Below are 25,333 nucleotides of genomic sequence, written 5' to 3'. Positions count from 1 at the left end.
CTGCTGTTCTGCTCCTTATCCCTGCCCAGCCAAACTCCCAAAAGAATAAAAAATATATAAGCCCTCCCATTACCTCAACCAGACACTTTCCTTTCCACAGGCCAAAAAGCTGAAAGTTTAAACAGACATTACATACACTAAATGCTGGTCTGGTAAGTTCCTTCCAAACATCCTCATCCATATTTTACATTTAGTTATAGTGACATTGCCTTTCTTTTATTCAAAATGCTATGCAGGGCAGAACAAGAGGAACATAAATTCCCATTCCACCAGGAAGTGGTCTGGGGAGGGAAAAAACTAATTTACCACTCCAGTTGAACATGTGTCAAAGATTTACAACATATTCTGACATGTGGACTTTTCATGTCAGTTAACATCCCTTCATGTTAATCTTGAAAGGATGCTGTACATGTAAATGTGAAACTGCATGCACCAGTGATCACCATACGAAGATCATCAACTTAAAGCTAGAACGATTTCAAAATCCTTGCATGCAAGGAAAAATCAGATTTTTACCAAAAAGTCTATTGCAACGGCAGGGAAAGTAAAGAGATTTCTTGTTACAGAATGCTAAAAGCTGAGACCTGATACCAACCATACAAAGAACCTAATCCTATAAAATAACTGATGCAGCATGCAGAGACTCTGAAACTTTTGTCTTTGCAGCAAGTTTTCAAAGTTTTTTTTTTTAAACACAGGGTTAGGTTAGATTGAATTAATACATGATTGAATTAACCCTGATTGAATTAATACATAAAATTAGCTCCTGTTACTTGTGGTTTTTATATTTAGCTTGGTGTATATGATACCAAAAAACATCGTTACTGTGATCATATTTATAAATCAATACATATATGACAGATATTTTATGAAACTGAAGACTCGGTCAGCAAAAGGCTGCAAACACCAAATCTGAAGTAAAACTGAATCAAACTGTATGTGTCGAGGCAAAAAGGGGAAACCCCAAAATTAAACTACTAACATGAAATGCAGCCTCTGAAACTTATCAAAGAGAACAAGGTGTACAATTTTATTAGTCTTGCTACAGCCTAACGAACATCCGCTTTTCAGAAGGTTTACGGCGATATGGGATCATAGCAATAGTGTACAACAAAGCAGGATGCATCTACAACAACATACTGCTGCAAGCGCTTCTGCATAAAAGCAGCATCAGAAGTCAAGGAAGTCTGGCATGAAGGCATTTTAAAAATCCCGGTGGCTGTAGAGTCCCGAGAAAGAGTTTGCTTATCACTATCGCCAATTCCATTCTCAACATGGCGAGCAGCCTTCTTCTGACCCCTAGGACGCGAAGGGAATTTCCTCGCTCTACAGCCTCCTGACCATCCCACCCCAAAAGCAACATCACAAACACATTGTTGGTGCATTGCTCTTTAGCCACCAATATGCATATTTGAGGTTTTAAGCTCCTGCTTTCGAGTAATAACGACGAAAAGCTTATATGCAAATGAGGCAGCGAACCCCCCCTCCAGTACCGTAAATCTTCCAATAGAACGCACCAGGCAAAAAGAAAGCATTGTGTGCGCGCGCGCTGGTGTTGCAGCTACTCGGCAACCGACTATCGGCTTTAATTTCCGATATTTGTTTACGATGAATGCAGAGGGATTGTCGACGGGGGAAACTGCAAGAGGATGCTTACCTTTTTAGGCTGGTGGACATCGTTTTGGGAATCTTCAAGTTCGTTCGCGGGACCGAGACTATTCCTCGTTGCGACGATGACGAGGTACCTTCTCCTGTTTCCGTGTCCGAGCGCCTTTTGCGAGGGGCTCCGTTGCTGTTGCTGCTACTAGACCCACGCTCCGACGACATTCCGAACGCCACACACAACTTTCAGGCAGTCTCAACTCTGCCGTTGCCTCTCTCGACCAGCCTGAAAAGAAAAGCGGCGACTTGGTTACAAAAGATGAACCTGTTCTAACCACTAAACTCATTGTTTGACTACTGCTAGCCGACACTCGCCGGCACTAGCTCGCACATGCACATGTGTGCCTTCGGTGTTGCCCGCGATCGCTTCTCTCTCCCTCTCTCCCTTCGCCTCAACTCAACTGACGATATTAATAATTTGGCCCTAAAATAACCTTCGCTGCGTCTAGTACGCATAAAGGTCAGCTATTATCAGAAAAAAGGCATGATTAAATTGATACAAGCCGATGAAACGAGGGCGACAATCACTGCCTTTAACACCAGGCTGACAAGCCTCACAGCGAAACTACACACACACAATGTTCCACGCTTGCCTCACAGTCGATATCAACAAAGAACGCCCAGCCTTACTCCTCACCAAACGCAGCCAAATTTACAGAAAGGACACTCACACCTCTGCTGAAGCACTGTAGCCACACACCTGCACGATGTAATGCACAGTAATGTCACAGAACCTTGATTTCTCTTGTCTACTCCTTGCAGCTCAACTGCACTCGATTTGCCAACTTCTCCCAGTGACCTGAGCAAATGGACTGGGCTGTTCCAGTAACCGCCCTCCTCACGTTCGACGCGCTCTAACTAACAAACGGAAAGCTGTCGTCGCCGAGTGCTGAAACGTGCAATCGAGGAAATGAGTTAAAGTTCGCTGCAGAAAACTTGTATTTCGTTCTTTCTGCATGTTATTTCCTTCCTCGCGCGTACGCACGTTCGGTGAAATAGCTGGCTGTTGGCAGGAGGGAAAAAGAACAGCTGACATCGGATTCCATAGATCAGTTAGTGATGTATCTAGTGTCATCGGCTTTAGGCGCGTGGGATTGACAGCAACAAAAGACAGCATCCCTCATGTTGCCGGTCATACTAGAAAGAAACATTTTCCCGTCCATTAAGCCATCGCCGGTTTTCGAGTTTGATGGAAAGTTCGCGCACGAATCGCTGTGTCTTCGCAGCATCATGATGGAGAGATGGGGGAGGGTGTCATCAAAACCGCACCTCCCTCACCTTTTCACTCTCTGTCCCCCTCCCTAGGGGTACCAGGTGTTCAAAGCACGTGCTGAACACAGCATGACCGGCCAGTGAGGTATGCAGCAGCACAAGGTGTGGTTGGTACACGTGTCATAAACCTAGACAACATGCTGACACAAGGCCAGCCTCTTAACCACACGCACACAGAGGTACATGCATACCATAAAAGAAGTTTGTGAATCGAAGTGGCAGGTGAATGATCATTGTAAAAAGGTTTCGAAAGCGAAGGAGCCCAGTAATTACAGCGAAATTTCTCCCTACCCCCGCCCATTCACTACACATGTCCGGAAGGAGAGAGGGGGAGTCATTTGCAGGGTGCGAATGAACTCTAGACTATCGCTCGCTCGTTCGTGTTTTTAATCAATATTTCAAAGAACACGGAAAAGCCTTTCCACTCGCGATTCTTCTTCTAATAAAGCTGCCGCTGTTAAAGATTAATTAAATAAACGATCCGCAAATACAGAAATAACGTGTTTAAATTATTGGGAAGGAGAGGGGGAGGGTAGAAAAAGAGAGAATTACAGAGCGAGAAATAGAGAAGCTTAAACAGAGTTCCATGGCAGTGACCGTGAAATGGCTAGGATATTAAGGAGACACTGACAAACGCAAAGAATTTTTCTCTCGGGTGGCGGATGTTTAGCATGGCTAATCCGCATTATCTCTACCCCACCCACTCACCCATACACACACTACTGAAGCTGAAAGTCAGGAAGCCATCATATTTCCCATTTCTGTCGACTTAAAAGTTGGGTAGTGGTGGTAGTTGTTGAAGTGGCAGAATCTGTTGAATAGACGAAAAGATGCATCCTACGTGAAGCAGAACGTAATACCACCTATCAATAAATAAATAAATAAATCCCTCAACAAGTGGGTGTGCTCATTTACAAGTCACTATCTGTCCACGACTCAACATTAATCTGTTTTCGATTCTACATCTTAGAGCTGCTACAACCTTTGCACACACCGGCATATTTGCCTTCAGCAAGCAACATATTCAACATCAAATCGGAACAACAAAAGTGGGAAAAAAATCCATGCAAGAAAACATGAAATTATTAAATTATCGCATTTACACAAAAAATAATCTGTTTGGCATTGCGTGAAACATATTGAGAATACATCGGAAGAACTATAGTTTCAGTGAGGAAACATAAGTTTGATGAAGTCCAAATGGTTTTATTGCTGCTGCTGCTGTTGTTGTTGTTGTTGTTGTTGTTATTGTTATTATTATTATTATTATTATTATTATTATTATTATTATTATTATTATTATTATTCAAGTGTCACCAGCTTGATAGAATGAGGGGCTATACAAAAAGTGCGTGTGTGTGTGTGAGAGAGAGACTGCATGAGTGCAAGGTCTAGTCTCTTACTACAATAGTTACCAAGTCACACATACTACCACTCGCCCCACCACACCATTCAACCATTCAACCAATCAACCAGTCACCTGAAGCCCGATGCCAATAAATGCCCGATGCTGGCTGGATACTAAAGCCCAGGCGTCAGCTAAAATGCTTATAAAATATGAGTAGCTTAGCTGACTGCTACTTAAGCCTCAGCATCCACATAGAGAGTCTACCCACCCGGTCCCTGGACGTCAACTACTGTCATGACGGTTGATACATCTTCTTCGCAGACAGTCCATTCTTCAGGAGCCACGGACTCCCTAGAGTGAGAGAGGTAGGTAGGGAGGTGGTGGAGAAGTGGAGAAAGGAAGCACTGTAGATGACTGGAGATAGCCCTCAGACTACAGTCTTGATGGTCCTTCGCAGAGAACAATAACAGATACAACGCCTTGTGTCAACAGGAGTAGACCAAGTCATACCACTCAGCCTGCAGCATTCTTCCACTTCCTGGGCTAGCACCGGAAGTGATGCTTACACAGAGAAGCAAAATACCATTCATACGCAACCGATTAATTTTATTTTTGTTGTTTTATTTTGTTTTGTTTGTTTGGTTTTTGGAGGGGAGGTGTTTTTTTTTTTTTTTTTTGTGTCTTTTTTGATTGTTTTGGGTTTTTTTGTTTTGTTTTGTTTTGGTTTGTTGTTTTTGTTTTGTTGTGTGTGTGTTTTTTTTTGTGTGGTTTTTTTTGTTTGTTTTTGGGTTTTTTTGTTTTTTTTAGTTTTGGTTAAGACTAAGAGACAGACAGGTAGAATACTGACTCCCAGAAGCACAAACATGGACGCAAATTACGTCTGCGTGGATGAAGTCAAGGTAATCGGAGGCTCTGTGTTTCCTAAACAAGTGTGTAGATGACCCACCACCTGCATGACTATCGTCAATTATCTTCATCCTCATCGTAGCCAGGAAAAGGCACTTGCACATCTGTAACAATTCCCTTAGAGTAATCTTCACATCAACAAATGCAGGGCTTACCTGAACATTTCTTATCCATGTCAATGTCGACCGATGCTGGCTTTTTTGCAAACTAGTCAAAAAGCGAGTTAAATTTATCATCAAACCGTGCACTCAGAAGGCTATAAAGTTCGTGGGAACTGAACCACGGGCAATGACACTCACATGCGAGTTTTGCTTTCAAACTGATCGGTCTGCTGGATTTTAAAAGAAATAAAACGCCTTATCGCACTCAAAGGCGTTTGGTAAACATTCCAGAAATTGTGTAGCTGATTGTGCAGCCTGCTTAATATTCATGCTTAGACATGCTTACAGTCTACACTGCAGTGTTATCGCTCTGTTGTAATTGTGAAAACTGGATCCGTGATCAGGTCACCTCTAGGTCATAGCTGATACTCGACCTCCGTCTCTGGAATACATAATTTTGTCTTCTTTTTGACTTTTTTTCCCCTTGATGTTCTTTCTGTTGTTGCCGAGTTTCTCCTACTTTTCTTTCACCGCCTCTTTTTTGTGTCCTGCTTTACGTTCCTAGCTCCTCTTCCAGTTCTTCTATTTTTCCCTCTACTTCTTCCTCTTCTACTTCTTTTTCCTCCGCCTGTATTTGTTTCCCTCCTCCTCTACTCTTCCCCTTCTCTTCTACTTCTCTTCTTTCCAAACTTTTTTCTTCTCTTTTTCTGTTTCGTCCTCCTCTACATCTTTTTTCGCCTTTTTCCTCCACTTTTTCTCCTTTTTTTCATCGTCATCACTTCTTCCTCTTCTTTTTCTTCCTGTAGTTCTTTTTCCTTCTTCTCTACTGCTTTCTTTTCTTTCTTTACTTTACCTAGTCATGCCACAATTGTGTACCTATGTATGTAAATGTGTAGCACGCGTTTGCTTTACAAGTCGAACTTATGTTTGCTTAAAAGTGCAGGTTGGAACGTTTTAGGCATCCAACGCCAAAACGAGGCTCTGAAGTTCGACAAAGAAAGCTTTCTTTGACCCTACCCGTCTCCTTCCCTTCAACCACGATCTGAAAAAGCGGATGCAAAAAGTCGTGAGAGGAGCGATCGAAGGACTCTATGCTGCAGCTGTCACTGGTGCTGATGCACACTGCTGCGGCGAGGAAAGCCAGAAGCCGACGACATCGAGAGAAGCTCTGCAGGAGGGTTGGCGTCGAAAAGCCGAGCGTGACTCGGAAACGCGGGCATCACCTGTATGTCGGTTGTCCTCCAAAAGAACTGATCGATAGTCATCCTCGATTTAGAGAAAAAGCCTTAAAAGGGTGGAACCTGAATCAGAAGCCAGACATAGTGCCCGGATCAGAGTATATCACGCGACCATAAACAATAAAGGAAGAAATCAGCCAAGGAGTTACTAATGGCAAAGGAGAAAAGCATTAAACTCAGGATGAAAAACCCACCAAGACCTCGGGTTGCAGACCCTGAGGAAAAAGTAAGCTAAGATTTAAAGATCCTGGAGGAAATGAAAATTACAGGTTTCCACCCACTAAGGCCCAAACATTCTGGAATAAGAATCGGAAAGCGACAAAACATTGTGTAGGAGGCAGACTTTGTTGAAAATGTTTATCGGTCAATCCTACCGAGGCAATAATAATAATAATAATAATAATAATAATAATAATAATAATAATAATAATAATAATAATAATAATAATAATAATAATAATAATAATAATAATAATACAAGATTGTGCACAGCGCATACTCCTAAGGAGCATGCTCTTAGCGCTTAAGAACAAGAACGAAACATGGACAGCATACGAGGGACAGAAAACAAACAAATAACATATGAACTATAAAAAAAATAATAAGCAACTGTACTAAAGGAAGATGAATGAGGGTGTTTATAACCTCCAGAGTTCAATGTGCATTATAATAATCAGTCACTGTGAGTGCTTGCACCACCACCGTCAGCTGTTATTAATAATGCTGTTCTGTTACCTGGCACCACCACTTGACCTACTTGCAACCTTAAACAAAACGGAGGGGCAGTCTGCGCTCCATGTATACACATATCCACGGAATCTTGTCAGCCGCCATGACAAAGAGCAGACACCGCTCACACTGCAGATAACTGCCACCATAGTAGGCCTGCTGTACTTTGCAATGGAAAGAAAAGGAGCAGGTGGCAAAAAAAAAAAACCGACAAAAAAAAAAACCCCACCAAACTATACAGTCTAATCCTTGGAACAAAATTTCTATTAACATCGTGTCTGAAATAGGATCAAACCTTTGTTTATTATTCTGAAATGGACCATTAAAACATTTCGCCTCTTGTGACCTGTGCCATTCTCATCTCCCGAGGCCAATTTTTTCTGTCCCTCTCGGAGGCTTCTGCACAAGGTCTCGGCTAGTCTCGTGTGTTACCGTGACCTCCCCTGCCAGCTTTTCGGGGACCACGTGAGATTAAAAAAAAAAAAAAAAAAAAGAAGTCAAAATGTTCACGCTTGTACGCAGACACGCCTAATTAACATGAAATCCTAATTCTCCCATTAGCTTTGACAAAGGTAAGGTATCCATGTACAATCATGACGTCAGTGTTGTTGTCCTTTTTCATGGTACGTGGCCATGTTTGTAAGGAGTGTATCTCGAGAACAGAATGTGCATCTGGGATGAGGGGTAGAGGAAGTATTTATCCAAATTTCAGGAAATGTGTATATTTCGAACTGAGTTTTTACCAAGTCATTAGGAAAATGTCATTGCACATAATTAGACTTTTAACAAAAGAAAATGTATCAGCTAAATATAGGGTGAGGTTAAAGGCCAAATTTACAACAGAAATGAACCATTTAAGAACAGATTTAGTCCAGTCTTTTTGTTCCCTAAGCCACATGACGCCTGAGGTCCGTAAAAAACGAATTCTTCACAAGTTCTTTCACTTTTTTTAACTCTCCGGCTCTTTACACAATTACACTTCCTTTCTCGTGCTCCGTCCTCTCGGCTAAGAAAAGGAGTTTTTGATCGCTGGCTTCTTCATTCCTCTTGATTTCCGCCTCCTTCTTCATCTTTTCAAAGAAATTAAACTTTTCAGCAACAAGAATAGCTACATAACCTCAAACTATCGTTAACATCAATTTTTTATCAGGATTATTCGATACACTGTAAGGAAGGATTCAACACTCTTTCACAAATGGCAAACTAAATGTCCGGCAAAGACAGATGAAATCAGACAGCATTTTAACTGTTGTCCGATAATACAAGTGGCCAGAATATTTACAGAAAAATAATCGACTTATAATCCCACAGCTGTTTAATCTTTTCACTCTTTTCTTCATTCATTCATTCGCTTAGGTTTTAAATCCGAGTGACAAATTTTATGTCGTTCATCATTTAGTAAGCTCCTGATCACAAACCCTTTTCATTCCCCATTGCTCCGACTTGACTTGCCATGCATACTTGATATATATATAAATATTAATGTGACGAAATATCAGATGCAAACTGCATTGCAGCAAATGACTGAGACAGACAGACAGTCTAACCGACCACCAACCGCTCAGTTGTTCCGAAATGGAAGCCAGAGTGGCAACACCTGACTGCAGTCTCCCAGCAGGACATCAGGACGCGGCAACTTTGTCGTCTGGAAAAGAGGGAAACAAACTGAAACCTTTTGTGATGTGCCGGCTGTTTGATGGTGTGTCTACTTTATTTATAGCCACTCACACAAGGCGTTGTCAAAGACTTTCTGCTTTTGCCATTCTGTCTATCCGTCCTTTTGAAGACAGCTCATGCGGGCAATACCTTTTGTTTCCTCTCTTTTTTTTATGTACTTTTGCTTTTTCTGAAACCATTCTATTTTAGTTTATCACGAAACCTAAACCGCCACAGAGAGAGAGAGAGAGTGCACGCGGGCAAGTGTTTAGATGATTGAATGTATGGATGCATAGACTTTTTTCTCAAGAAATGAGTGTTTTAGTCCAGACAGCTTCATCAGAAAGATTTTCTCTCTCCATGTCTCCATTTCCCTGGAAACGCCAGGACACCTACAGTCGCTGCAGTCCGTTTCCACCTGCCGAGGGACAGAGTTTTATCATCCACTTCCCGATGTCCACGTCTATTTGTCATCCTGCTCTCGGATGATTTGCGGTCGACGGGTTCACGTGACTTCAAAAACAAGTTCCTGATGCTGCAGTATTTTCTTTTTAATATATGACTAGTAGCTAGGCGCACAGAGGGTTGGGTAAATACAGAACAAAGAGGTTAGTTTATTTTAGAGGGACGAAATACAGAATCAAGGCGTTTTGTGATACAGGTGTTTAGTTTATTTTATATCATTGTTCTATAAGCACAGCGCATGGAACTCGCTTTCACTGGAAGAACGCTTTATAATAATAATTTACACATCCTTTTCCCCTATCATCAAAAAGGAAGCGTGAAAAAAAATTTTGTAGTTATAAAAGGACTTTGGGATGGGTGACTCGATAAATGACTCAAAAATGGCAATAAACGAAAAAACATTTTGGACAATGTTTATGAAAGAAAGTTCAACTCATAAGTGCTGAAATGTCTGCGCATAGAATATATTAATTAATATGGAGATATTGCTCCTTTTTGCCCACAGCCACGCTCTGAAACACTACCATAACTGCTGATTTAATGTATTTTTTCAAAATAATATAACTATTCAGTGAATCCCAGGTCAAAGGCCTCATAACCTTTGCATAAATACCAAGTGTATGGTGTCAAGCGCTTTTTCGAGGTCTAAAGTCAACAATAACCCTAGCAAACATCTGTCATTAATAGAAACAATTAAGTAATATAAAACTGATCGTATCGCCTGTATATTTATTACTCATAAACCCGGTTTGGTATCCATAAATTAAAAACAGCTAAGAACTTCTTATTATTTTTTTTCTTCTTATTGTTTTTATTAACTTGATTAAACGATGTATTTTGTGTGTGGATAAATTCGACGATACAGTTGTTGGTGTTCCCGTTCAGTATTTGAGTCAGTCCAGGGAATATAATTCTCCTGCTCGCCTGTTTCTGTGCCGTCCCTACTTTCCTCTGGCGTAAACAAGCCGTTATTGTTATGGTTGCCGTTTGAGCATCATTACGAGCATGACCCGTTAAACGTTTGCAGTGTCAGCAATTTTTGTGTCGTCAGCCGCTCGGAGAGGAACTTCTGTCCAATCAGCGCCGGTGAACCCCGACAGCGAGTTCCTCTGCCTGCACGCGAGGCGGCCTAATAACAATGATTGATAAGTGGATGCCGAAAGGGGTTCCAGACAGATGTCAATGAACCTGGGGCGAGCCGTCAATAAACGAGTCGCCAGTTAAGGAACTGATACACGACCTCACTGTACACCACGATCGTCTCTCGCGCCACTAGGACACCAGGGCGAAAGGACAGCGAAAGAACTCGGGAACGAAAGTAAGAACATACGGGTAACAGGAGAATCTCAGAACATGAGAGAAGGACAGGGTCAGAAGGCAGAGGCCAAAGACGATGTTAGAACACTGCGGCTAAGGACGGAGTCAGAACACATGGACGGGAAGCCAGTGTCAGAACACATGGACAGGAAGCCAGTGTCAGAACACATGGACAAAAGACCAGCATCCAAAGGACGAGAAAAAAAAAAAGAGTTGCTCTCTGTGCAAGAAGCTGCGTTGTTCACGTGACAAGGGGAAGCAACTGAGTAACAAAACAGTGCAAAAAGCATACCGTTGCTCTATCTTTGCCGACCCCTCGAGTCGCTAGTGAATAACAGATAGGCTTGATTTACGAGCGGGAAGGTTCCATGAGGACGGGCTTGAAACCTGAATCGGGGCTGTAGACTTGATTCGTGAATAAGGGAAATTAACGAGGGCTAGAATAGACAGAGAACCGCAGGACCGTTCACTTACAGACTCAACAATTTTATTTTCCTGGGCGATCGCTTGCATCTTCCCACGAGATGCCTTCCAAACGAGTAGCACTCAGCACTTTGATTTCAGTAAAGATGACATCACATCCGGTAGCCTAATGGATGTGACGCCCGTTCCAAGGTAGGGGGTTCGAAACCTGCTCAGGTCTGTGACCAGAAAGATTATTCTATTCACTCCGCAGATGTGCAGACTGGTTTTATTAGCGAAAGTATTACTCTGAAAAGGTCGGACACTGCCACCACATGCTACTTGTGGAGTAAATTGCGATGTGAGAAAGCCCTTTAGGGCGACTGCTAAAGGACCATTCATTACCACACAGAGGGAAGGTAAAGCTTCTTGCCATGTTACAGGCACCCTGGGTAGTATTCATGGAGTAAAGGTAAGACGTCCCGGGTAAATCAAGGGTTAGTGTCTTGTCTCCGGCTGGCGTCCAAACTTCGCCGACATTGTCTTTACTTCTGGGATCTTAGTAATAAAGCAGTGGCAAGTAAGATAAGATAAGACTTTATTTATCCCAGATCGCAATTCTAATATGCCCTGAGGTAGGGTGGCATAAAGTAATATACACGTGGGCTGGACGGTGTGTAGTGACTAAGGAGACAAGATGTTTATTATTTGATCCCCACCTCCCTGCTGAATGAATTCCTGCTGCTTTGCCAAGTATTTTGCGGAATTCACTGCCATTTCGACAACCTGACATAAAAAAATCAGTCTATCAAACTCATTTCCTTCGACATTATATAAACTTATAAAACACTTTATTTATCGTTAGAATTTTTGTGTAATATATTTAAAACAAAATTTGTCTTACATTTAATTAGTAATGAGTGATGAATCATTTATTATTGATATATGTCGCTTTACAAGAGCTCCTCATCATCCTCGTCATCATCATTCTTCTTTATTGTTCTGTTTTTAATTGCTGTAAACATTTTACCCTGTGTAATTATATATTGGAAACAGAGCACACCTCCCATTTAACTTGCCCATTGGGACTAATAAAGTTGGTTGTTATTGTTATTATTGTTAATTATCAATCAGAACAATAAAAATATTTTTTATTCCCTTTCTAGAAGCATTCCATTTCATTTTATCCGAATTTTGTGTTCTTATATTTCTTACAAGTTCTAAAGATGAATTACAGTTACATAAATGTAGAGTAGCGGATATATAAATAAAAACTGCAAATAGAGGATACACGCTTAAACAAACAAAATCAATGTATCAAAAGTCTCATAATTAACTAATGACAACTACTGAGCAAACATAATTATCGCGAGGCCTCCAGTTCACTTTGTAGCCGATAAGCCTGCACACTCGGCCTCCCGCATCAAATTAACACCCTTTTCAGCAGCCACTGCCGGTGCGTGCTTTATTTAATTGAGGCGCACACACATCGTAAAGACGCCACCTTTTATTTCCGCTGTATGTTCCTCGCTGCGGTTATTGCGCATGAACACGATTGAAGTGCCCGGAACGACTCTTCCTTCTCTATCGACTTCCATTTACTGCTGGCGATCCCCCAACTCCATACATCTGAGTAAGGGTGGTCATCGAGAACACTTGATGGAACAGCGAAGAGAGTGTATATGAGTATGTGTGTATGCGCATGCGCGTGTGTGAATGTGTGGATGGTGAGCTAATTCACGCTGGCGAGAAAAACCCACGTCCTGCGGATCTTTTCTCCCGAGCGTGCTGAGCCACGAAGACTGTAGGTAGAATGTAGAGCTGCTGCGCTTGAGATGCAGCACGTCAAGACAAGCCGCGAGGTCCGCATGCAGCAGACTGATTCCCTGACCACTGAGGTTAGCATCACCTCCGAGTGCGGCTCCGCGATGGGGGGATATCTTTCTCGAACCCGAAAGGACCGGTAATTGCGGCGAAAGGGAATTCCAGAAAAAAATTTTGCTGGAGTTTCTTCCCGCTCGGCTCCCTAACCTCCTCCCGCACATGGTGCAAGCGGCAGCTGTAGTGTGGAGACAGATCGATAGTCGTCCGACTTCGTTGGCGACGCCGTCTACGGCTGCTGCTGCTGGTGGTGTTGGTGTTGGTGGTGGTGGTGGCCGCGCTGTGACAACGGACTGTGGTGAGGCTGACGATGTGCTTCGAGGAAACCCAGAAAAATGTTCGCGTGCAGCCAACGTGCGAATATTCTTCTGTCACCCCCACACACATTCTTACCAAAATCGACAAAAAACACTTGCTCACCCCCGAAACGCACCCATCGACCTATCTCCAACCCGCCTCCTCCCCTACACAAGCATACACACACACATACGCACGCACACGTCAACAAACGCATATACATGCACACGCACGGACGGATACACAACTATTGACACACGCATGCACACACCCACAAACAGTTGAACAGAAAGTGATGAGATGAGGAAGGAGGAGAGACGCCATATTTAATCATCGGGAAATCGCAGGGGAAAGTGGATGCATGCTATCAAGCACCCGCACCCACGCCCAGACGCATGCTCGCACACTCGCGCGAACATGCATGCACACAAGCAAGGAAGATGTTTTACGAGAGAGAGAGACCCTCGTCGCTGGCACGAACAATTAATGGATTAACACTCAGGAGTGAAAGGTTAACACACAAGTTAACTATTTCTTCTGGAGGATACTATTTCTTCTCCTCGGAAATAACATGCCTGCCAGCACGCATTTATGCTCATCAGATCCTTTTCCCAAAACTCGAAACAGAAAAATAACCACGGTCGTTACAGTTTGCAGAAGGGAAGGTCCGGTGGGTATAGCAACGGGTTTTCATTTCGAATGATGTTCCATACGAGTAAGATGCATCGTTCTTCCCCACCCCGATGAATCAGCTGGAGAGTGGGTACCTAACTCCCTAAAGGGATGGGCAAGGAAGGGCAGAGAGGGAGAAAGAAGATGGGCATCCTCATCCCCTATAACCATCGTTACGAAACATCTTCACCTTTAACCTTCATGCAGTAGCTGGAGAGATGATCCATCTATTGGCAGAGGAACTAAGGAAAGTGTTAGCGGCAACAATTTCTGTAACTGTTGTCTGTTGTTTTTATAGTGTAATGAATTGGAATCTGAATGTACTGGTAATTAATGAGAACAGAGAGAGATAGTGAAGAATACAGAAACTTTTTTTTTACTCCTGTGTTGCAATTTTCTCAGAAAGTATTAAGTAGTCTGAATTAAGACAAACAACGGTTTCAAATACTTTCCATTAAGGCTTTCTGTGCACCGATATAATGAAGAGAAGAAAAAACAGTTTCAAGTCCGTTCATTGGTTTGGATTTTTATTTTTTTTTTTCTTTAAAAGCTATCAAAGGAGGCGCTGTACACCTGTGTTTCGCTGCGCTCTGCATCGTACTTTGTCGTGTAAAATCTCGCTCCGGCCTCTGACCTTACCTTTACCTTTTCTTTTACCTTACATATACCGTGGTCTACAAACAGTAAACCACTTTAACCGTCACTAGGCTACATGAACTTGTACGCATTTAAACATGTCTTTCGATTTTGGTTAAAATAAAAAAAAATTCCTCCGCTGGGCAAAAATGGAACTTCAACAATCATTTCCAAGCGGCAACAACTGTAGTCACCTCTTGTCTCCCTTTGACTCGGTCACGCTTTGATGTGCTTGTGATCTTGCCACTCACCATCGCCGTGTGAAGGCTTATCCGGGTGAGTCATCACAAGCCTACTCGCCCTTAGGACAGGTTACCTTTGTCAACATCCCTGTCCTTCGCACTTTCCACCATCTACTCGCCTCCAGCTCTGACCCGTGAGACCCGTCTGCCTTTACCTGACTGTAGACAACAATGATGGGGTAGATATCAAAGAGAGTAAGGTGGAGGATTACAACCAAATCGAAGAAATGAGCTTCAAGTCTCGCCGGAGGGTTGGGGAGGGAGCAACACCTGCAGCAGACTGGAAGAGTAGCAGGTGTTTTAGCTGCCAAGTCGAGTCTGGCCGCCTCCTCCCGTCTGTGGGTTGGAACTTGCTGTAGACCTGTAGTCGTGCCAACAACTTTAATGCAGGTAACAATAATAATTGCACCTGCAAACCACGAGGATAAAGAACAGGCAGGTACAACGCAATGGAGTGAAAAGCGGTTGTGTAAGTGTCGACCTGCAATAAGGGGAGGGGTTAGGGTTGGAGGGGAAGGATGTCCGATAAACATGTCAACATGAAAGAAAAATATTATCTTCGGTACAAAGAAAAACAGCAACATGCGAGCATCCTCTTTTAATTACATTTCCTGGCTAGAGTGCCCGTCTGCGAGAAAAAGCCATTGATATATACATATATAAAATTGTCTTTTATCACTGCAAGAAGCTTACCCGGAGGTCGTTATGGCGTCTATGATCTAGAGATACTGTCTGCACTTCCAGTAATGATTATAGGAACTTTGCGAACTTTCACGAGAGTATTCCATTCTGCGATTATGAGATACTTTGTGTCTGCTTCCTCGTGCAATAATTTTTGTATTAAAAAATGTCAGTAAGCATTACTGCCAGGACTGAAATTTGTGAGTTTCTCAGAATTAATCACAAGCTCACGTGTCTCTGTCACTGTGAAGGGGACATGGAGGAGGGGAGAACCATTGTGAATCTCGTTCTGGCATTCTTTCGCTTCGTTCGCTCCGTGAGTCCTCGGTTGTCTGTCTGGGCAAAGAGACATATCATTAGGCTCTCTGGGTAGGTATCCAGCTTCCACGTGTTTGTGTCTACCGACAAACTCAAATGTCAAAGGGGGGAGATAGCTATGTGTGGCAAAAAAACCTGTTGGTATAAACTTTTCTCGTGTGATTTTCTCCTTCTCGAAGACAAACCGTAGCCTACATAGTGAGTTGAATTTGTTTACCTGTTTCCCCCTCCCCCAAGCCCATTTAGCTCCCTTTCGGGACCGGTCGCTTTTCTGGAGTGTCCACCTGAACCAACTTTCATCCTCTTGTCACACGACGAATGACTTCGCACGGCAGGTCACAGTTAGTAGGTTCTTCTATCCCCGTCCCCCCGTTTTGATGCCACTGGCCATAATATGTATCTCGTTTCAGTTATCTAACTGCATTTGTTATGGATATCGCTATCCTACTTCAACACGATACTCTCCCCAACTCGCCCCTGAGTTAGCATCCTTGGGTGAAGCATCCTTTTACGACCAGAGCCGAGGGGGTCATCAATCACTCAACGGCTTGTGACGCCATGCTTTGTCTGAACACGCGCACCACTCACTAGCGGCTCGATGGACAACATGACTCAAATTAGCAGCCGTGTGCTTCCCTGAACACTTCCCCGTCTCTCGTCCCCCACCACACACTCCTCACACCTTACACACACAAGCAAACAAACAAATAAAAACAAGTTTTTCTTCAAATCTAGGGAGGGCTTTCAGTTCATAAGGTGTTTGTTTGCCGAGACTAAGGAGTATTTTGTAGCCGAGACCACAGCTGATGATGTGACTTCGAATAATTTTGGGGTTGAATGGATTTTGTCGACTGGAAAGAGCCGTTGTAAGCACGTTGAATATACATGTAGATTGTTTTTTTTTTTTTTGGACAGCCTAACAACCTAAATAGAAAAAATTCAAAATATGTTAAGCTGAAACTCTTATATATATATTTTTTTTTTGCCAGAAGTACACTTCCCACGGTCACGGTCAATTTAACAGAACTGATTTAAGTGGGGTTCGGTGGATATCTTGGAATCTTTTCTTTTTTCTTTTTTTTTTTTTTTTTTTCTCATTTAGATCGTGGATTTTGTGTAAAATGTAGGCACAGCTCACCACTCCTATCCGCCTTCTCGTGCACGTCCAAGTACGTGCCAGTTCATTGTAAGCGCTCTTTGTCTGTCTGTGCTAGTCGCTCCGGCTCTCCTCTGTCTTTCACACTCTCACCACTATACAAACCATCCCCAGGGTAACATTGACACGTGTGTCCCACCAACTCTTCACTAAATTGGAGAGAGACGAGCCTCTGCTATGTGACTAGACACCGGGCTTATGAATGTCTCCGTCTGCTCTGGAACATCCTGCATGGAGACTTATGGACACCGTCAGGCTAGGTGTTGTGTTTTAAGACTAAGTAGCAGGGAGCGAGCTCCCGAGAAGTAGAAGCAGAAACAGGAATAGAAACGAGAAGAAGAGAAGAAACAAGCAAATGTATGAATAGGAAAAAGCTGTGATAGGTGGAAAAGAACAGGGTTAGAAACAGGACAGAGTGAACAAGGGAGGAAGGAACAGGAATAAGAAAGAACATGAGCAGAAATAGGAACAAGCACAAAATAGGAGTATGAAATGGAAAATGAGCAACCAAAACAAAGAAGAATAAAAATATGATTGAACACAAGCACATAAATATCAGCAGGATTAGGTTCAAGCACATGAACAGAAATCAAAACAGGATAAGCAAAGGAATAGGAAAAGAAACAAGAACAAACAGAAATAGAAAGATGGTAAAGCACAGGAACAGGAAAAGGAGCAGAAACACAAAAAAGGAACAGGAACAGGAACGAGAGCAAGGGTCGAAAATGCATGTTACAGTTCACATTTTTTGGCACAAAGAACTACTTCATCAAATCAAGCCACGAACTCCTCTAACATATCTTGATGGTCAAGGAGAAGTATTCTTCTTCCGATCACGCGACGAGTTTTTTTTTTCTTGGCAGGTGAGTCGGGTGTTCTTATCTTGGTTTTGTATTCCTCTCAAAATCATATTCCTCTTGGGCAATTGTTCGTTAGAACTTTTAAAGATAAGTGTACAAGGGAGTTCCATTCACGAACCCCTCTATATGGACATACGTGTACTTCGGAAGCAAAAACCCGGAGTCAGATGATTTCACAAGGGCAGGCTTGTTGTTGTCTTTGGGGGATGTGTGATTCGAAACTGTCGCATCCACTCTAGCTTTTTTCTCGTCGCCATGGCAACGTCTCAGGCGCATCAGTGCTTTGAAACTGGCGCAACGGCTGGGGATTGTCTCACTCTGCCAATGACGTCACGCCAGCGAGGGTTTTCAATCTTCGTCAATTATTGTGTTCTGTTAGGAAACACCACATTAATAAACAAGGATTAGCAACGCCTTTCTGCGACAAAGCAAATTAATAAACAACAATTAACAACGCCTTTCCGTGACGACAAGGCTGCGTTATATTAATCAACATCGAGCTCAACTTCGAGCTCAGGTTAGCCTTGTAAGCGATGAGCCATCGGGTGGTTTGTTGTAACGAGAAAGAGGCAGCCACACACAAAACCTCTAAGTCATGACATAGCATGAGCTGCAATAGTGATTCTTATGACTAAAAATTACAAAACAGTCATACCCCTTGCTTGCGAAACCAGAGACAGAGAGGGAGACAAGAAAAAGAATAGAGAGTGAGAGAGGCACTGGAGAACGAGAGACAGAACGAAAGAAACAAAGCGAGAAAGAAACAGAGGGAGAGAGGCAGAAGGAAAAAGCTGTATCGTGACTACAGCTGTTCAAGTTAATGATACAACTTCATTCACATGGCCAGTGGTTTTCCAAAACCCTTTCCTGTTTGGTTTTTTTTCCCCGCTTCAATTCGAATTCTTGCGTGAGTAAGATTTTTTTTTTCCTTTTTTCTTCCTCCATCGGTAAAATCACGTGCCGCCACGCGCGTCTTCTGTGCGTTCAATCGTCTGTGTATAATCTGTGCACTGAGAATATTCGCATTTTGACAACACTTTTTTATGTTTAGTTTTCTGATCTGACACTTTCCATGCTTTCTTTTCTTCTCAGACCTACTTTGCCATTCTCTTTTTTCTTTTTATATTTTCATGTTGTTTTTTTGTTCACTTTTTTTTTTTCACTGAATTTTTTTTTGGTCTGACTCTTCAGTCCAAAGAATGCGAGTCCCAGTTACAAGAAATTATTGTTTAACAATTTATAGTCTCTCTCACCCATCATCTACCCCACTTCCCCAACCATCCCTCGATAAACTCCTGACATTTGACCTCGCTGCTGCTCCATGGCCATCTACAGCTCTCCTACAGCTGTTCCAGTCGTTCCAGCTGTGGTATATTCTAACCGCAGAACACAGGCCTTTGAAATTGTCAAAACCATGGAATTCCTCGGTGTCTCGGCTGATACAGGCAAAGCCAATTGTTTGTCGTTATGTCGTTACACTTGTAGGACTCAATAGTCTCGATCGTTACCCCTGTGGCACTCGAGACACCCCAAGGTATTACAACCGGGCAACCGGGTACGCCGTTCACGTCTGTATATCTTCGCTAAGTTTGGGGCCCTCCCTCTCGTGTTGCGGTGTCTGATCCTCCATTCAAACAATCTCGTGCTCCAATGTCTTCTATTCAATATCCATTTACGTCCACATAAAACTTTATTTGTCCCCTGTGGCAGAAAAGTGGCGCGTTGAAATACAAAACAAAAACTCACCTGCATTTCCTACCGTACCTCTTTAAAAAAACACACTTACATATACATATACATGACATCTGACATCCACCTACAAATCCCATGTTACGCCAACATGTTCCTCTTTTCTGCCCTCCTTCTTCCCCAACCCTACTACTCCTTCAACCCCTGTCCATGGCTCACCACGCCTCCAGGCTAGTCATAAACATCAGGGATGGCCGACTTCCTCCCCCCTTCTTCTTTCTCCCCCCTTACCTGGGCTTTCAAGTCGGGTTAAGAAGCAGGGTCACGACGCCTTTGTCTGGAGTTCATCAGCCATGCGCATGAAGGACGTGTTGTGTAATCAGAGCCGGCGGCTCGACTGGGGTTGAAAAAAAAAAAAATACCTGTTCTTCGCGGCTTATCCCCGCCAGGTGGCGTACCAACCACCATGCACAGATATCAGGGGCCACGAGCACAGCGAGCTGCTAAAGGTTTTAGCTGTCTGGCTGACGAGAAGTAGGCAATTAAAGAACAACTTGAATAGTTTGCGTTTTTTTATTTATTTATTTTTTGTGCAGATATCAGTAGATATAGGCGATATAAGCCTAATCTGTAAATTTCGACTTCCAAAACCCATCCATTAATTAATTATCGGCTATCTACTGATAGCTGGAAAAAAAAACGCAAACTGCTGAGGTTGGTCTTTAAAATGCTGCTTGAACTATGACTTACCTGACTGCTACCTGGCCACTGGTGGTTCATTCTGCCCAAGGGCGCTGAACTAGTCTGCCTTGGCTAACTACTGCAAATGTATCCTACTTTCATCAACTTCTGTTTGTATGCTTTCTTTCGATGGCCCGACGGAACTGGTATGAAATGCCTGTACCCGAAACACCCACCTGTTGCCACGAGTAGTGTAGAGTTGGCTTTTCCAAACATTGTTACCTGGTAAAACAAGAGGATTAAAAAAAAAAGTTTACTCGTCTACAACAGTTTTAATTTTTTTCTGATGTAGGGTTGGGGAGTAAGGTACCCACTACAGAAATAGTAATCCGTAACACCGCTCTTACCACTACACTCATAACAAGTACAGTAATATTTAAAAACTATATCAACAAAAATATACCCACATTATCAACTTCTTCTACTGTCCGTATGTTTAGTTTCCCTGATATTTGTTTTCTTGCTGATCTTATTAGACATTCTACTCGTCATTTACAAGATACACATCAGCCAGTTGTCTCCCTCCAGATATTATCTTTCATTACTTCCTTTAATCCCCTTCGTGTTTCGTCTCAATTTCCACTCGTCAGGGCAATTCTCTTGGACGCTGATAGTAGTGAAGGCCCTTTACATCTGTTGTCAGTCTTGTCTCATTTGCTTCTTGCGGAAATTCTGTTAAGACGCCCATTTCTATTAGAAGATTCGGTGGCTAATAACTTTTTCTCGTAGCTTCCTAAAAATGTCGGCTGTAGTCTGAAACATTTCTCTTCAACCTAATTTAATGCCTTTTGTAAACCCTTCAGCGCCGTTATATCATTTACTTGTGAATCCAGGAACCCGTTAATAGAGTTAATCCCGGAGTGATTTCTCGACCAGTCGTAAATTGTCGGGGTATATGCGGGTGGTGGAGCCCATCCGATTCGGTAGACGGAAATACGGAGTTTGTTAGCGGTGTAAGATCTCGAAAAAGAACTGTATTTAAATGTCTGGTAAAGAAATGAAAACCTTCAATGTTTTCTGTAGTTGACTGGAACAAAAGTCTGCAGAGTACCAATAATAAAAGGTGAGACGAGTAGTAGAGGAGGGTCGGGTGGCGAGTCAAAGTGAAAGCCTGTTAAATTTGCTTAAGTCCAATTTCTCTCTCTCAACCCCATCCCCACTTCTTTTCAATCACATAAAAGTGGTTTGTTTCATGGGCTGTGTGTACGGACTAAAAATAAAGCTACCTCTCATGTCCAAGAGCTAGTCAGCGCCTTCTTGGAGCAAACAACTCGACCATGAAGATCACAGGTACTGAAGCAGCAGCAACCTTGTCTTCCGTCCGTTACAACTCTCTTTGGGGAGGGGAGAGGATGGGGAGGGTCGTCACAGTCCTGGGTGCATCTGTGTCTCAAAGTCAGGAAGTGGCCCTCTACACGACCTTCTCAGAGAAGCGAAAAGATCCAAGGGAAAAAAGTCGTTAACGGACTCGCCATCTTCGAGCCGAGGGCATGCACTATGAATGGCGGTCGGAGGGATCCGGCAATAAATCGCCAGACCTCTTTTCATTCCTAAGTATTTTGACGACGCCAGAGGATTTCTGCAAGCTTCAAGGCGGCGTCCTCTTATCGCCTTTGCTTACATATTGGAGTGAGCTATTCAGGGCAGCCTGCAGAAATAGGGAGAGCAGTCGACACAACTGCTCCTCTTCGTCTGGGACACGTCTGGACGATATCTTTCTGACTGTATAATTTGATTTTCTTGAATGCACTATTTGTTTGAAATTTCAAACTTTTAACTAATCACTTCTCACCCACCCCAACTGTTTAAGCCGGCAATCTCATATCCAGAACTACTTTCAGTTGTCCAGGATTTATCGTCGGTCGACTACATTTGCATGAATGGTGTTAGACAATATTCTGTCTTAATTTGGTTGCCATCAGCCCCATAGCACCATCTCCTCTGGCTGACTGATGTTCACGTCTTCTCTCGCACGCGCGTGCTAGTTAGAATTAATTCTATGGGATGCCATGCGACTGGCTGGGCCTGTGTAGTCTGCCATTCTGTTGCCTTTTGGTCGTACGACGACCCTCTGAATCCAGGCATGAAGACTGTTTGGTGAAGCAGCATGGCACGACGAAGCCCTCGATGGCGGTAAAAGATTAGAGCAGCATGGACGCAGTTTATTTGCAATTGTAAACTTATCAGTATTTCAAAGCGACGACAAGTCAGACGTAGCAACCAATGTTGTAGACGAAATTTTTCTTAAGGTCGTTGCTTGCATCCTTGATGTCAAGACACTGAGCACCAAGCTCTCCCCTGATGCATAGTTAGTGTCACAGACTAGGTTATGGGTTCAAATTATACAGGTGACCACACCTCCACACATTTTTCGCTCCAGCCACAGTTCTTATCCCCGGGCTGAGGACCGTCAGCACGCAGGCTCTGTTATACCTCCACTTCCCTTTTCACTCTGCCTCTCATCTTGACCATTGTTGCCACGAGAATCATCATTGAACTAAAATAACCACACCATGTTTTGCCTCAAGTGACCACGACATGCATTCCATCAACAATCAAGCCCTCTCCCCGCTCCTCCAGTTCATCACCTGCACATTCCTGAACGCTCACCGACCTCTGGCATTCCAAACAGCAATTTTAAATTCAAGTTTTGCAAAATTTTTGTTAAGCTCCTCGATCAGTTTCCGCCCTCCCTTCGGCATTTGCGCTCACTCCTTCCGGCCACGACTTCGCTTTTCATCCAAACGTGCCCTTCATAAAAGCCTAAGTCCTCATCACAGATGTCGGGCCCCGAGCCCCGGGGAGACGATGTTTAAAAAAAATAAACAAACAAAACAAAAACAAAAACAAGGGAGGGAAGAGAGAGAGAAAGAAAGAAAAAGACGTTTGGAAACTAAAGCGTCTCTCCTTTGGCGCGTCGTGGCTGTCGACTTTTGTGTATTGATTGCCTTTATAGCTCCCTGGCTTCAAAGAAAGATTGCTGGCTTGCTGCCCCTTGCTGGCAGGGAGTTCAGTGGAAGCGAGGGTAGGGGGCGCTAGAGTCGCTCGGTGATGGTGGGTCCGCGATGGCGCAGCGAACCTGCCGCTAGGCCTGCTGTTAGTGAGGATGACGATGCAGACGGCGAGTGACATAGTTCGGGGTCGTGTTGCAGCATACATAGGGGCGAGTCCTGCACCACAGGACCATGAGGCAAATGATAATCATCGGTAAGGTTTGCAACAATGGGGATGGGGTAAAATGACTTTCGTAACGGTCGGTATGTGACGGTCATACATTAAAAAAAAAAAAATTGCCACATTATTCGACAACATGCGTCCGATAAGAAGAAGGGCCCTAAACAGTGATGAGGTTCGTGACATTTCGCAAAACCTGCGTGCTGACTGAGGATCAACATCAATTTTGCGACACTAATGACTGCACCTAACCGCCATTATTAACCCGGCAAATGTCGAACGTTTGAACAAGTGTGGTAAAGTTGTGTGTGAAGGTCACAGGAAACCAAACTTTCGGGGTGAATGTCTGGATCGTTGGAACTTTGGTCAACATTCTAAGTTCAAACGTATTTGCCAGTACAATACGATTTGGGGGAAACTGCGGGTTTGATGCTTCGGCATTTTTCCCGGTTAAGAACGAGCTTAACTGATGTCTCCAGCTAAGTGTAATTTATTCCCATGTAGATTACAGGAACGTGAAAAGCGTAGACTGAGGCTGACGACATTACCACCTCGACATTTCCACTATCAAAGCTTAGGAAGAAGTGTGACAATCGGGCGATAGATGTATACCGGAAGCAAAGGAACGGGGAGCCCATAACAGGGGCTGGGTGCACGATGCGCCTGTAACATGACAGCTAACGAGTAAACAGTCAGCTAAAATATTAGCAGTTTAGCTGACTGCTAGGGATTAGCCATCCAGCTAGCGGTTGGCGGAGAATTGCACACAAAGCCTTTGAACGCCGAATGTCGTGGGATCGCTGCTAACACACTAACAGCTAGCACGTGGCATCCAAGTATAGAGAAAACAAACTATAAATAAGGAAAAGAAAAACTATGAAAAAATATTCTTTTACGAGCACAGGGGTGGGCAAACTACAGCCCGAGAACGTCTTTGGATCGGTCCGTCTGCCAACATTTGAAATGCACTTGTCATATTTTTATTCAGCCTACGTTGTTAATCTGATTGAAATTTAATTTATGATTTACAACAGCGTTAGAAGTTGGCAGTCCGTAAACAATTTTACACAAAATACAACGATAGCAAATAACACGCCTGACATGGCTGATGTAGAGCATCGGGGGCGGCTGCCTTCAAAAGAAAGGCTGGTTCTAAAGTTTCATTGTCAGCGAATTCAAACAGCTTCACTTAACAGAATAAATTCAATAAGTGAACGCCATTATGAACTCATCTGTTGTCCATTCCTATTAATACTAGGTACTGGCCTCGGGTTTTGGTGTTTTATTGGCCACCACATAGCTTAGAATTTTGAAATCGGCCCACAAATAAACCCACTTCGCCCACCCCTTCACTTTGGAAGCGGCTACACTTTGCGCACTGAATCGATCATTCTGCAGAAATCGAAAAGTGAATATTTGCATCCATATCAAAGTTGAAGCATTTGACAAATGACGCCTACATCTGACAGTTTAAAAAATAGACTACTGGCGACATAATGATTTTTTTTTGTGATAAAACCGTCGACAATAAAATATAAAAACATCTACTTTTGATTTGATATCGTTGTCTAATACAAAGAAAGCATCAGTTATGTCGAAATTAATCACCACTATACATACATTTGATGTCTTATTTTGCATAATTACCTTTCTACTCTACACCTTCGATGTTTTATTTTGTATAGTTTTCTTGACAGGAACGAATAAGACCCTGTCGACAAAAGTCGCTTACATAGCAACATCAGGGAACACAGTAAAAACTAGTCCACTACTTCTAATCCACTCTTCACGCTAATTTCTTTTAAAAAGTCCAACCGCTCCATCCTCCCCAAAACCCATTAAAGCTACTAGTCTACGCCAATTAAAATAATAAAAAAAGGATCAAGCAAA

General features: G+C 43.0%; 1 protein-coding gene across 1 annotated transcript in view; it reads right to left on the bottom strand.

Moving 5' to 3' along the window:
* The window catches only part of LOC112567716 (ubiquitin-conjugating enzyme E2-24 kDa-like), a 38,298-nt gene extending 36,471 nt beyond the window's left edge, over positions 1–1,827 (bottom strand). The window contains exon 1 of the mRNA XM_025244534.1: positions 1,658–1,827. Within this exon, the coding sequence (XP_025100319.1) occupies positions 1,658–1,827 (170 nt within the window). The remainder of the gene's footprint in view (positions 1–1,657) is intronic.
* Between the last annotated feature and the right edge of the window lie 23,506 nt (positions 1,828–25,333).

This window comes from Pomacea canaliculata, linkage group LG1 (assembly GCF_003073045.1).
Source record: "Pomacea canaliculata isolate SZHN2017 linkage group LG1, ASM307304v1, whole genome shotgun sequence".
NCBI classification, from domain to species: domain Eukaryota; kingdom Metazoa; phylum Mollusca; class Gastropoda; order Architaenioglossa; family Ampullariidae; genus Pomacea; species Pomacea canaliculata.
The sequence above is the reverse complement of the archived record's forward strand: the minus strand, read 5'-3'. Positions and strand labels throughout refer to the sequence as shown.